A 14,502-nucleotide genomic window follows, 5' to 3' on the forward strand; every position below is an offset into this window, starting at 1 on the left:
TATATTATGTGTATTTTAACACACACAAAAGAGTTAAGTAAAAACATTTCAAATGGGGGTGAGAATGGGAAGAGCAGAAAGAACTGTCCACACCGATGGTGCTGACCAGTTCAATCAATTTGAATATTTCTATTGTCGCATGATACTTCCCCTGAGTATATTCACTTCATAGTGTGATTCTGTTTCCCACCTGCTTGCATGGCGTGTAGGCTGGTCTAGTTTAATGAAATTTAAGCCCTTAATCTATTTGGTCCCTGAAACAACTCCTTCCCTTTCATTGATGATCCAAAACCACAAGAACCTGATTCTTGAGTACCTTCCTTAACAGCAAAGCCACAGAGAGCTGTGACAAGTGCTCGGCAGAAGATGTCCAAGGTGCTGCTAGGATACAGTGTGGTTGCTGACCTCATTCCCAGGGTTCAGGGGTGTTTCTGGAGGGTGACATTTAAAGGGAAAGCTGAGGAGTGAATAGAATGCACATGAAGAAAGTAGGGAGAGGGTCAGACAAGACCCATTGTGCATAAACCCTGGAACAGGTGAATGTAGGGGGCACAGACATTGAAGTCGAGGCACAGAAAGTGGAACAAAAGTGATGAAGCGTGCAGCTGGGGACATGAGAGTCAAGCCACAAGAGACATTTTGGGTTGTAATAAGGAACTGTGATAAGTCAAGGGCCATGAGGAATCATGAAGGGTGTGCAGGACACTTGGCATCATTCCCATGCACTAAGGACCTCCTTGTCTGAATGAGCTGGGAAGCTTCAGACTGCCTTTCCCACTTGGCCTTACATCCAGGGTTGATTGTGGATGCATTTGAACTTCTGAGTAACACAGCCATGGAGTCACGAGGTGTTTTGGCAGGAGCAAAACCATGAGTCCATGCAACAGTTTTGAGGTGTCAGGAGGCCACTGAACAGAAACAATGGCATCTAGATCCTGGATCACAGCTCAGGAGTGCTGTCCCTGGCACCACTCATGGAGGCACAGTCTACAGCCTGTTCCTCTAGCTACTAACTCTGACATCTAGGCTCTTAATTCACCATTATCACATGGAGGATCCAGCCAAGGCTGGGTCAAATCTGATCGCCCATTCTCTCATCACTTGAAGTCACTCTGCAGGGAGAAGGGATCCTTTTCTGTAATCCCAGGGATGTGGTTGGTGCAAAGGAGTGACAGTCTCCCCCTCAGCCAGCAGAGGAGGAGCCTTCTGGCTCTGGGGAGCCCCACCCCAACTCCTGCATACCTGACATTCTCTCTGTATACCTGAAAGTCCACCACATTCCTGCCCATTTCCTGGGAGGGGCTGAGGCCTGATGGAAAAAATACCCTGATACTGCCAGGAGGAAGACTTAGTCTATTTCTGGGGCAAAGAGGAAGCCAGTGGGGAATCCGGTGAGGGCAGAAACTGACAGCATTCCCCTCTATCACATCCAAGAGCCCAGCTCTGCCAGCCCCAACAAGGACACATGGGAATGCCAACCTGGGTCTTGCTCAGGGTTGTCTGTGAGCAGAATCTGCCTGTCCTTCCTAGATGGGCGGAGCCAGGGTGTTCGGAGGCCCCTGGGCTGGGGTTCAGGAGACCTGGGTTCTAGACCAGCCTGAGTCACTGACCAGCAGTAGGACCTCGGGTCAGCATCTTGCTTGGATTCAGGGAGCAGAATGAGAGAACACAACAAATAGCCCTTTGAAGTCAGGATCTTACACTTATTGCCAAGAGAGCTAGAACCTTCTTTAGCCATAAGCAGAGGCAGGTCCCAACACCTAATCATGGCTTCAACCAACAGAGGCCAGGTCCTTCCTTACAGATCTGGGCTCTCGTGCAGAAGACAGAGCTGTCCCCAGACAGTGAGGTCCCCTAGTGGGTACAAGATGATGAAGGTTTCTGGGAGGCTGGTGGGGGGACTGGACAGGGCTTTGTGTAAGGGGGGTGGTAATTAGGTCTACTTGTTTATTTATTTAGAGGAGGTACTGCGGATTGAACCCAGGACCTAGTGAGGGCTAAGCATGTGCTCTACCACCGAGCTATACCTCCCCATCCCAAAGGCTTTTTCTGATACCTTGAGAAGGGGCCGAGGCAGGATGTGACCCCAGGGGCGATCTCACCCCAGAGTCTCAATGCTGTTGCATTAGTGGCTCTCGGTGTCTACAGAGCTCAGAACCAGCACTGCACTGCCCTCCCATCAGCAGATCCTCCCAGGACCCCTCCCCATCCTGATCTCCCTCTACTTTCCCACTCTTTAGTGACTCAGCTCCCTTGAGACACGAGGCTCCAGGCTTAGGAGGACAGTCTGGGCTCATCCCTCTTCAGAGACAGAATCCCAATCATGCCCTTGAGAATGAACTTTCCTCCCTCCCCTGGCATCTACTGCATCCCAGATTTTGGCAAAGGCAACCAGCGCTGGGTCTCGTTCTGCATGGAGCCATCCCACAAAGTGAATGGAATCAAGGTCTTGAGCCACAGGCCCCGAACTGCAAAACATGACGGAGTAGCTAAATTGGTAGCGCTTAGCAAAGAAAGGATCCACCCTTGCCTCGAGCCTCCTCCATTCATGAGTTTCTTAACCAATAGGCTGCAACTCTCTGTGAAAAAATAAATGTTACATCATTACATCGATTCCGAATCCTTGAAGCCAGGTTTCAGTACAATATTTAATAAGATTCTGTGCAGCACACTCTAATCCATTGCCCAATCTTTTCCCTTTTGTCTTTCTTCCTTTTTGTTTTTTTAATGGAGGTACTGCGGATTGAACCCAGGGCCTAATGCATGCTAAGCATATGCTCTACCACTGAGCTATTACCCTCCCCTCATCTATATTTTTCAATTAAAAAATTATAGAGCTTCTGACCAACTCAAGTAGTTATCTAACCTACTAAAAGGTTGCAATCCACAGTTTGAAAGCACCGCTCTACTCCGCAGGCTGCAGGAGATGGGAGGCCAGAAACTGGTTGGTGGCGGGGGTGGATATGTGGGGCTGGGAGGGGAGCATACCTCTGCTCCCATGGGAGAAAGAAAACATTTAGGAGCTCTGGTAATTGCACAGATATTTCTGCTATAGCAGGATCTTCCCTGGGCTCTGAACTCAGGTCTCAACCTTCCTGTCCACCCTCCTCACAGCAGACAGATACTGGGATATTTGTAGACACAAATCTGAATGTCTTCCTTCTGTGCTCAGGGTCTGGCCATGGTACCCAGTGCACTGAGGATAACATCCTGAGTCCTCCTGGGGGCTCACAAGGGGCTGACCCTGCCCCCCTCACTCCCTCTACCCTCTCTGGGCTCAGCCTTCCTGAAATACTCACAGTTCTAGTTCATCCTTGAAATCTTAGCTCACATATCCCCTCTTCCAGGAAGCCCTCCTAGAACTCCCAAGGCATGTGATCACCCCCTGATCTGGGCTCCCACATCCCCTGGGTTTCCTCTACCCAAATCTGACCTCTCTGAGCCATCATGATCTAAGAATGGTCTATAGCCCCCTACAGAGGGACCAGACCTGCCACTGAGTCATCACTGTGTCTCCAGCAATCTCAGCACAGGGCCAGGCACACCACTCATCCTCAGCGAATCTTTACTGTCAGGCTCTTAAATGTGTCTGTCATCTCTTTTAGATCAAAAACCAACGGGTCAACAGGCAGTGATCATCCCCATTTGACAGGGAAGGGAACTGAGGCTCAGAGAGGAAAAGTCACTTTCTACACAGGAGACCTGGCGTGTGAGTATCAGTGTCCACCCCACGACTACCCCCTAGAGCTGGGCCTGCGAGGAGAGCTCTGCCTTCACCTGAGAGACATCAGACTTGCCTTGGGACAACCCTTGGAGCTGACCTGGATATCTCCCTGAATCCTCCATCACTGCTGGGTTGGGGCACTGATGCAGTTCCTGCCTCATCATGAGGCTCCATTCCTGCCTCACCAGGTCACTCACGTAGCTTCTGCCTGGTATGCGGAGCATGTCAAGGAGGAGCCCGAGTCTATGCTCCAGTTGGAGGGGAGTCTGGAAGAACAGTGTTGGAGGCTCTACTGTGGAAGCAGAGACACAGAAGGCAGGGATTTTCCAAGTGCAGGAAAGGGGTGTGGAGGGGGCACAGCTCCTGCAAATGTGACAGGTCACCTTTCCAAGCTCTGGAGAGAAACTTGACCTTGCTGGGGTACAGTTTGGGGTCATCCGCTCCACCAAGGGATGGACTCCTGCAGGATCTGGGAGAGGGACCTCCTAGTGCTCACTGCACAGGGTGACATGGACCCACAGAACTCACCCCACAGCATCCCCCAGGTAAGTGAATCCTTCACCTTCTGACCCCAAGACAGCTCTTCCCAGAAGAAATTACACATCCATCTCCCACTCAATATGCATGCGAAGGGTCAATGCCTTTGAGAATCTACTGAGGGTGGTGGAATTTCTCCCACAGACAAGGAGCATTGATAGTGACATTGACTACAACCCAAACTCTCATCCTTTACTTTCCCATTTTCTTTCTCTTCCTCTCTCTCAGAAACTCCTTGAAAACTGTGACTTTGGAATGTCCCACTCACCACTCTGTCACCTATGCCTGAATTTAGCATAAGGTGCTAAGTGGATTATTTGCTTCTGAATAAATGACCATTAACGAAGAGACTAACGGGAGGAGAGTGTGAGTCCTGGGGGTCCTCTAGGGCCTTTTCCATGTTTCCGTTTCATGAGCCACCCCAGCATCCTCCTGAGGCATTTCCCCTTTTTCCCAACCTTGTTCAATCTGGTATTTCCAAACGTGCAAAAAAAGAGTCTCTTTTTGCCTAAATACCATGATCTGTGGTGGGGAGCTGTTCCTATATTGGGGGCCCTAGCCTGAAGCTGTGAGTCCAGGGAGCTGACAGCCCCCCACCCCCCAGTCGGATGTAAGAGGTCAGCAATCAGCAAAAGTGTGGAAAATACTGAGTCACGGGGACTTCATGTTGGACTGTGACAGACTCCACATCTGAAACCTGCTCCTGCCCCAAGGGCACGGCATGTCTCTGCCGGCCAGGCAGGAAGGTGGGAGGGCTGACATCAGAGCTCTTCGCTGGGGAATAAAAGCACCTGCTGGGATCTGCCAAACCTCCATTGACTCCACTGCAGCCAACTCAGAGCCATGACTCCACGATGCTGCGTCCTGGGTAAGGAGGACCCGACCCCGATTCTTTTGGAGCCTATCTCCAATCTTAGCTACAACCCCATCCTTGCCTCAACTCAATCTTCCCTCTCAGCCTCAAGCCAGACAGGTGACTCCATCCCAGCTGTACCCTTTCCATGTCCCAAGATCAGCCCCATCCACATCCCTGACTCAGTTCCCAAACTCATGCCCAAGTATCCCAAGTTCCCACTCCAAACCCAATCTTCTACATTTTCATATTGGTCACTTACGTAACACGATACCAGTGTCAGCTCAGTCCCCTTTAGAGCCTGACTCCACCTGAGCCTCCTACTCTAAACTCTTCCCTCCCTGGAAACACCTACATTCCTCAGAACCCTAAACCCACTTCTTCTAAGAGTCCTGCCTGTATCCCCTCGACTTCCGCAGACCCGTAATCCCCAGACACTGAACACAGGTCTGCCCCTAACTGTCTCCTGAGCCTCATTCGGGACAGACGATCTCTCGGACCCTTCCCTTCCTTCCCAAGACTGGGCTCCCTGGGTGGACCAGTGGCTGCCCCATCAGCCCCGCCTCATCCCTTTCTTCTCCCACAGCTGTATCAGCCGCTGTCTGTATCCTCTTGTTCCTCTGCTCACACGGAGCCCCAGGTGAGCCCAGGAGGGACACAGACCCTTGGGGGTGAGGGTGCAGCTCCCAGAAGATCCCAGCCTAGGACTTGCCTGCCCTGCTGCCTGGCCCACACCAGCTCTCTTTTCCACAGTGCCCCCCACAGACACTCATCTGATGCTGTGCCAGCCACACAGGAGATGTGGGGACCAGTTCTATGACCCCTTGCAGCACTGTTGCTATGATGATGCTGTGGTACCCTTGGGCAGGACCCGAAAGTGTGGCAACTGCACCTTCAGGGTCTGCTTCGAGCAGTGCTGCCCATGGTCAGTTAGGAGGCCCCAGGAATCCTTCGTGGTGAAGGTGAAAGGTCAAAACTGTTACTTGGCCCCATCCTCAGATGATAGGATTTGTCGCAGGTAAGGTTCTGGTCCTTCCAAGGGATGAGGGGGTGCAGGAGAGCAGGGAGTGTCTGGATGCCTGTTCTATGACTCAACCACCCCTAGCACTCTTCTCCGTGTCCTTCTGTCCCTGTCCACCCACTCTATTCAATCTACTTCTCTCTTTTTCTCTGCTTGCTTCTTTCTCCTTTCATTTTTATTTCTCTCTCATCCTCTTTGTTGTCCTTCTTATGTGTTTCTTTTCCACTCTTCTGCCTCAATTGTTCATCTCCCCTTTTCTGTCCATCACTCTCTGGCTCACTCTCTGTCTCTCTCTTCAGTGTCAGCTGACCAGAGATCAGGGAACCAGAAGACGGCTAGATTCTGCTTCCTGAATGAGCCTGGAGAGAAGGACGTGATATTGCCTTAGATCTGGGGTGTGGCATGGATATTTGGGGATCGGAGACACTCAGGCTCCACCCTCCCTCCTCATTCTTTCTCCTCTTAAACACTCAGCCTGAATCTGCCCTGAGCAAGGTGACCAGTCCCCTTTCTATGAACCTGGACAATTGTGAGAGATTATTCTACCGTTGGAGATGCTGAGGGCCCTGACGTCTCACAATTACCCCTGTGGCCAGTATCATCAGACAATCCCTAGGCTGGCACTGGGGACCCTTCGTGAGATATTTCATCCTTTCCGGCATTTTCTCCACCAGGTGCAAAACACAAGGCACTTAATAAATTTTGCAGCTTTACATATCCTGTCATGGTGGGAGCCTGAAGCGTTGGGAATGGTCTTACTCCTTGGACATGAGTCCTTCCTCTGGTTTCCAAGAGTGCAAGGTCTGCCTGCTTTTCCCAGAGATAAACAAATTTCAAGATACCAGGACCTCCTGGTTTCACTGAATAAAAAGCCTCATCTCAATCACAAGGCTCAGGTTTCTCGCATTGACCTCGACAGGGTGTGGCACAAGGTGGGGAAGGGACCCACAGGGAGGGAGGGGCCTGACTCCCCTCCCAGGAGGGCGGTTGGGCCAGCGCGCCCCCTGGCGGGCAAAGGGCTCAGGGCAGGTTGGGGCAGCTCTGAGAGCTAATTGGGGGGGGGAGGGGGAGGGAGGGCCGGAGGGGGAAGCGTCGGCACTGCAGAGAGAAGTCTTTTCTCCTGAAAATCCAAGCCCAGGGCTGGACTTTCCACCAGCCAGTACATTGTGATGTGAGGGGTTGAGACTCTCACACAGGAAGAACTTACTTGTCTCCAAAATTATTTCCTTGGAATAAATCAAAATTTGTCAGCATTATTACTGGAAACAGACAGATTGGACTTGGTATCACAAAGCAGAAGAAAAGGTCCAAGTAGACAATCTGTAAGATTCTTACCTTCCTCCTTTTGTGTCAGCTCTGGTCAGTTGTTACCAAGTCCAAGCTCATACTGCTCACTACACAGCAGGCCAGTAAATTGAGGGACGAGTTGTTGGGGCAAGGAATAGTGACTTTATTCAGAAAACCAGCGGACCAAGAAGATGGTGAACTAACGCCCCCAAAGAACCATCTGGCCTGAGTTAGAATTCAGGCTTCTTTTTTATACTAAAAGGGGAGGGAGTAAAGGCAAACATTTCCTGTTTCCTGTCAGCCTCCGGAGGGGAGGTGTTAATTTCTTCCTTCCCGCAGCCCTTCACAGGGGGGGCCTGGTCAGGATGTCTCCTGTGAGCTAAACAAAGCTATTTTAGCTTAATGCTCATTACCTGGGAGGCAGGGTTCCCAGGGATGGGCCATTACATATAATTTAAGCTTGTAGGCAACATTCCTTTAGTGATTAACAAGCAATAGAACACAAAGTTTAAAGTAAGAGAAACAGATCCAATATGGAGTCAGATTTGTTCTTCCCTGTTACACTCTCAGAACTGATCTGCTGTAACCCTCCAGCTGCTAACACTGGTGCTTCCAGCACCTACAACGTGGAAGTCCGATCCCAGGACAAAAGGACAGAACACTTCAGAAAGTGAATCTCTGCATATCTGTCTGCTTTGTTCATTTGTGCGTTCCTTTGGAGGACACACTCCCTCAATGCACGCGTACAAACACACAGACACACAAGACACACACACACACAGACACACACACACACACATACACACACACACACGAGACACAAGCCCAACCCCCAGTTCTGTAGTCAGAGGAGCGGGCAGAAAGTCCCAGGAGCAGCCAGTTTCTCTACCATGTCTGCATCTCAGGAGACAGGGGTCAAGTTTGGCTCCACCCCTAAAGGGTCCCCCAACTTTGACTTTCCAGGTAACAGGCCAGTCTTCCCCAGCATCTCACTCTCTCCTCCCAGCATCACAAGGCCAGGAGAGGATGCTTCACCTCACACTTACTGGGGACTCCCCCCACCCCAGGCCAAACCAGCCTCACCTCCACTGCAAAACTTCACATTTCCCCATGCAGATCACACAGGGCAGTCACCTGACTCAGCAAACTCGACTCCAACTTCTTCCTACGAGGTGGCTTCAGAGTCACCTGACTTAACAACCATATACAGTATGTTTGCACCGTTGTTGCCCAGTCATCAACGAGAGCCCTCAGATCTCCCGTGTGTCCCAGCTACGCCCCAAACATCCCAAGATTTCTCAGTGTCCGCTCATCCCACCCAGGAAACTGCTCTCAGCCCACAGATCTCAGGGCTTTACTCCCCCACCCTTCCTGTTTATCCAGCAGTGACTCCTGGATATTTTCCAGTGTTCGCATACTCACCTAATTTCACATGCAAAGATTCCCAGAGCATCACCCCCGCTCTCCCTTAATACGTTTCCCTAAGCCTTGGCCAAGGGATGGGCCAACAGGAGCCTCCGTCTTGTCTGTTTCTCCATGGCACCGGCCACAGTCACGCACCTCCCTGCAGAAGAGACCCTTTTGCATCCCGCTGTCACACACACCGTTGCCCTTCGAGTTGCTATTGTTACCAACTTGCTCTCAGAAGAGAACCTTCTCATGGTCAGCTTTACCACCCTTCTGCCGCCGTTCAGTGGGAACCCTCCCCCCTACTCCCAGCTCAAGTCCCAGAACCCTGGAGAGGGACCCCCAGCTTGCCTGGGTCCTTATGGGTGACACTGCAGCTGATGGTGACCATTCCTTCAACCCCTTCCCCCACCCCTGGTGGACTCATGTCCCTGCTGGACTCATCCTCTAGAAGCTAGACCTCCTTCTGGAAGAACACAAGCTGATTCTTTATTTACATCACTCTATTTCATCCCTTCTCAATAATATATTATTTCCAGGCAATTATGGAGTTTCTCATTTTCCATTTGTCATTGATTTATAGCTTAATTCTTTTGTGGTCAGAGAATATATTATCAAGGACTTTGATCTCTGGAAATGTGTTCAGGATTTCTAGCATAAGGTTGACTTTGGTAAGAATTCACGGGTATTTGAAAAGAAAGGATTTTCTTATTAGAGGTGCGCTATTCTGTCAATATCAATTAGGTCATGTTTTTAATTATGTTGTTTATCATCTTTTAATATCCTTTCTAATTATTTCTGCTTGTTCTCTCTGCTATTGAGAGGTAAAACTTCCCACTATGATAGTAGGTTTATCTTTCTCCCTTTAATTCTTTCATTTTTTGTTTTACTTCCAATGCTAATATTTAAATTATGTCACTTGTGAAGATGGAGTTGGGCTTTTTTTCCCCAATCCAGTTTGATGAATATATATATATGCATGACTGGGACACTGTGCTGTACATGAGAGATTGACACATTGTAATTGTTCTTCAATAAAATAAATCAATAAATAATAAACCTAGTTTGATAATCTTACCCTTGAGCTTTCAGTACTTAGTATAATTACCACAAACTTAGTGGATTAAAATAACAGAAATTGATTCTTTCATAGTTCTGGAGGTCAGAGGTCTGAAATCAAGGTGTCTGTAGAGCCATGCTCTCTCTAGAAGCTTTAGGGGAGAATCTGTTCTTGCCTTTTCCAGTTTCTGGTGGATGCTGGTGTCTTTGACTTATAGCCCCAAACCCTGCCTCTGTCTATGGATCACCCTGTTTTCTGTCTGTGGTCAAATATCCCTCTGCTTCCCGCTTAGAAGGATACACGTGATTGTATTTACCAGCTGGATTATCTGGGATAATCTCCCCATCTCAAAATCCTTAACAGACTCCATCTGCAAAGACCCTTTTAGGGGTTGTAGTTTTGCCATATAAAATAACATTCACAGGTCCCAGGGACTAGGACATGGATATCTTTGGGGGGGACCATTTTTCAACCTACCACAGCAATTATATTAGACAGTCTTTCAAAGATGCAGTAAATACAACAGTCCTAATCAAATAGGAAGTTGAGAGAAAAAATAACAAAAATCATTCGAATGTCTGGAGTGTCCAAGGGCAGAAGAATTTGGTAAGAGGGCTGACCTTAGATGAGGTTAGTCCCAGTGGCTCAGCAATGTTATCACAGACGTGATTCTTTCGGCATCTTTGCTGCCTTCTGAAGTGTGGACCACACAAATTGCGCCTTCCCTCAGGGTTGAAAAGTGCCTTGCAGACGTTTCCATGGTTACAGGCACCCTCTAATGTTGTCTGCTGTCTCCCACTCTCTCTCCCTCTCTGATCCCTAGAATGAGCTCTCAAAAATGCAAGGTGTTCTGGAGGACAGTATGGAGTTTCCTTAAAAAAAACTAAATAGACTTACCATGTGATACAGCAATTCCACTCCTGGGCATATATCCAGAGAAAAACATAATACAAAAAGATACCTGCACCCCAAATTTCATAGCAGTAATATTTACAATAGCCAAGACATGGAAACAACCCAAATGTCCATCAACAGATGATTGGATAAAGAAGATGTGCCATATATACACACATATATGTAGGAATACTACTCAGCCATAAAAAAGAATACAATAATGCCATTTGCAGCAACATGAATGGACCTGGAGATTGCCATTCTAAAAGAAGTAAGCTGGAAAGAGAAAGGCCAATGCCATATGATATCACTTACATGGGGAATCTAACAAAAAGGGACACAAAAAAACAACTACAAAACAGAAACAGACTCACAGACATAAAGAACAAACTCATGGTTACCAGGGGGTAAAGGAGGTGGGAAGGGATAAATTGGGAATTCAAAAATTGCACCTCTTGGGCAGGGATGGAAATTTTCGCTGTCTTGATTGTGGTAGTAGTTTCATTGGAGTATACATCTACCAAAATTCATCAAAGTGTACATCTGAAATGCGTGTTAATTTACTGTACAGGAACCATACCACGATAAAAGTGTTAAAAAATGAAATACAAAATGGCTAAAATCTGAAGAATAAAGTGTTCAATAAAAATATTGGATTAACTTCAAGTCAATCATCGGTGCTCTATTCCTAAATAAAAATGTCAGATGATGAGATACTTATCTGAAAATTAAAAAAAAAAAAACAAAAAACAAGGTGTTGTACATCATACCCATCCTTATATGCTGTTCCGTGGCTCCCTAGTGCCCATGCATGAAGTCCAGACCTCATTGTACCAGACAAGGTTCAGCATAGCCTGATTCTGCTGATGTGGCTCCCTACACGTTCTGGTCCTTTACACTCCGGAAACATCCACCTTCTTATAGTTCTACAACATCACCTCACCTTTGTTCACTCTGTTCCTCTCTCTCTGCACCCTGGCTAATTGTGCCTGTAGACTCAGATCTGAGGGACAAAATTGCTATGTGATCTTCTACATCACCATAAAACCCAGTAACTCTTGGCTCTTAGTTCTTCATCATTATGGTTGCCACTGCTGTTATTAGAAGCAAACCACTCCCCGGGAGAGTCAGGGCCTAAAGATATATCACAGCACAGGACCCTTGCGAGGCCAAGACGCCCACCTGCAACTCCACGGTTAGGGAGAAAGTGAGCAGAGACGCCTGTGACCAGATGGTGATGGCACGCCCTCTGGCCAGTGATACACAGCATGAACGACAGGAAACTATGGCTTTATAAGTTCCACAAACTATAATTTAAAATGATAGTAGAAACAACAATGTCGTTAGCAAAGATTTAAACCAAAATCCTCCTGAACCAAACCATTTTCTTAGTATTTCCCCTAAACTGGGGAGAGGATTGCCCAGAGCAGAAATTTGACTCTTTGTGGGTCATAAGATGAGTTAACAAATATCTTGGCCAAATGGTTAGATCAGTGGAAAACTGGTAGAAACCTGCGTGCAGATTGACAGATTGGCAGGAGCTGTTTCCAAGCCTGCCTGTAAGTGACCTTGAGCCCAAGGGAAACCAGTTGCGCATCTCCCTAACCAACCTGGGGAAATCCAACATCACAACTTGTTCCATAAATCCACTGGGTCCTGTTAGGAGCTACCCAATATTCAATATCTAATAAAAGGTAGAATAGATAAACAAGATTATACTGTATAGCACAGGGAAATATACACAAGATCTTATGGTAGCTCACAGAGAAAAAAATGTGACAATGAATATATATATGTTCATGTATAACTGAAAAATTGTGCTCTACACTGGAATTTGACACAACATTGTAAAATGATTATAAATCAATAAAAAAATGTTTTAAAAAATCTAATAAAAGGACGATTTATGGCCAAAACAAGCATGATTAATTGACCGAGTAAGAAAGGTCTCACTTAGTGATATTGGCAGTAACATTAGCTTGCGTGGTACTAGGCTTCCTTTTAAAATAGTTTCTAAGGGCCACCCAATTAGAGCCTTGAAGAGGTAAATTCCACCAAGGCAACCTGGGTGCACGAGACACAGGCAATTGGCCATAAACCCAGCAATTGGTTTGATTTTTTTTTCTTTTTTAAACATTTTATTTCAACTTATTTTTTGTTGTTGTTGGGGAGGGTAATTACATTCATTTATTTATTTGTTTGTTTGTTTATTTTTTAATGGAGATACTGGGGATTGAACCTAGGACCTCGTGCATGCTAAGCATGCGCTCTACCACTGAGCTACACTCTCCCCACTGGATTAATTTTTGAAATTTGCATATGACTGAGCCCAAGAAATACATTTGGTTCATAAGCAAAACTGTGAGCAATTGTCAAAGTAATCAGTATTCAGGTTTGGTCTGGCATCTTGGGTCAGCAGCTGTCTACTTCAGATGTCATCTTCTTCTCTTCCTTCTCTGGTAGCGCTGATCTTAGTGGAAGTCAGATATCAGAAATAGGAATGGCAATTCAGCCATAAAAACTGACAACATAACGCCATTTGTAACAACATGGATGCTCCTGGAGAATGTCATTCTAAGTGAAGTAAGCCAGAAAGAGAAAGAAAAATACCATACGAGATCGCTCATATGTGGAATCTAAAATTTAAAAAAACACAAACAAACAAATAAAACATAAATACAAAACAGAAACAGACTCATAGACATAGAATACAAACTTGTGGTTGCCAAGGGGGCGGGGGGTGGGAAGAGATAGACTGGGATTTCAAAATTGTAGAATAGGTAAACAAGATTATACTGTATAGCACAGGGAAATATATACAAGATCTTACGGTAGCTCACAGAGATAAAAATGTGACAATGAATATATATATGTTCACGTATAACTGAAAAATTGTGCTCTACACTGGAATTTGACACAACATTGTACAATTATTATAAATCAATAAAAAATGTTAAAAAAATAAAAATAAAAAATAATAATAAAAGAAATAGGAGTTGCAGCTCATTCAGGGGAGGCCTGATATTGTCCCTTCCAATGCGGCTGCAGCAAGCCATTTACCGGATGTCTTTCCCAGTATGAATAATCTCCTGGTTGTAGGTCATGGCAAATCAGATCTTCATCCAAAGTTAGAGTACTGTGCTAAACTTCCAAAACAAACTTAGAATGTCCTTTTAATAACTAAACTTTACAAGGAGCTATCTAGGAAGTCTTAACCAGTAAATACTGACCTCAATTAACAATACTAGAATTTAATACTCACTGAAACATAATCTTTTCTCTCTAAGATTACCCTCATTTCTACCAAAAATCTGGTTAGTTGACCATAGACTCTTTTAAATGGTCTGTGCTGGAACTTTTCATAAAGAATCTTGGCTTGAACTTCATAAGGCCAGAAAAGCCACACCAAGAGCGTGTCACAGATTCTGACTGTGATAGCTCTAGATTTGGGTGATGGATTTCGGTAAATTCCTCTCTTCTTGAGGTCCCCAAAATATCTTGAGATTCCTGCACCTGTTAGGAGGTGGCCCCCCTTATATTACCTAAGAAAGCTACTGGGAACATGAGTTTCCAAATTCTGGAGAGATCAGGTAGAGATGAAAGATATTTCAGTTCTACTTACAGAGGTGTAATTTGAAAGTTTCCTTATATCTGAAAAACACAGACTAAAAATCAGTAATATTTCAAAGACCAAAAATTATAGCCATACTCATAAGTTC

General features: G+C 46.4%; 1 protein-coding gene across 1 annotated transcript; it reads left to right on the forward strand.

Annotated features, from left to right (window-relative positions):
- The first annotated feature begins 4,019 nt into the window (after nt 1-4,019).
- On the forward strand, nt 4,020-7,018 carry LOC123614564 (insulin growth factor-like family member 1). Its single transcript, XM_074371213.1, has 5 exons — nt 4,020-4,269; nt 4,490-5,129; nt 5,701-5,754; nt 5,868-6,132; nt 6,435-7,018. The coding sequence occupies exons 2-5, from the start codon at nt 5,105-5,107 to the stop codon at nt 6,442-6,444; spliced, it is 354 nt and encodes a 117-aa protein (XP_074227314.1). The 5' UTR covers nt 4,020-4,269; nt 4,490-5,104; the 3' UTR covers nt 6,445-7,018.
- Nucleotides 7,019-14,502: the final 7,484 nt, after the last annotated feature.

This window comes from Camelus bactrianus, chromosome 9 (assembly GCF_048773025.1).
Source record: "Camelus bactrianus isolate YW-2024 breed Bactrian camel chromosome 9, ASM4877302v1, whole genome shotgun sequence".
In the NCBI taxonomy this organism is placed as follows: Eukaryota; Metazoa; Chordata; class Mammalia; order Artiodactyla; family Camelidae; genus Camelus; species Camelus bactrianus.

What these genes read in the sequence shown, in the direction of transcription:
- LOC123614564 (XM_074371213.1), top strand. Translation starts at nt 5,105, where the DNA reads ATGACTCCACGATGCTGCGTCCTGG. An exon ending in TCCACGATGCTGCGTCCTGG is followed by an intron (nt 5,130 to 5,700) that starts GTAAGGAGGACC and finishes CTTCTCCCACAG; the next exon opens with CTGTATCAGCCGCTGTCTGT. An exon ending in CTGCTCACACGGAGCCCCAG is followed by an intron (nt 5,755 to 5,867) that starts GTGAGCCCAGGA and finishes TCTTTTCCACAG; the next exon opens with TGCCCCCCACAGACACTCAT.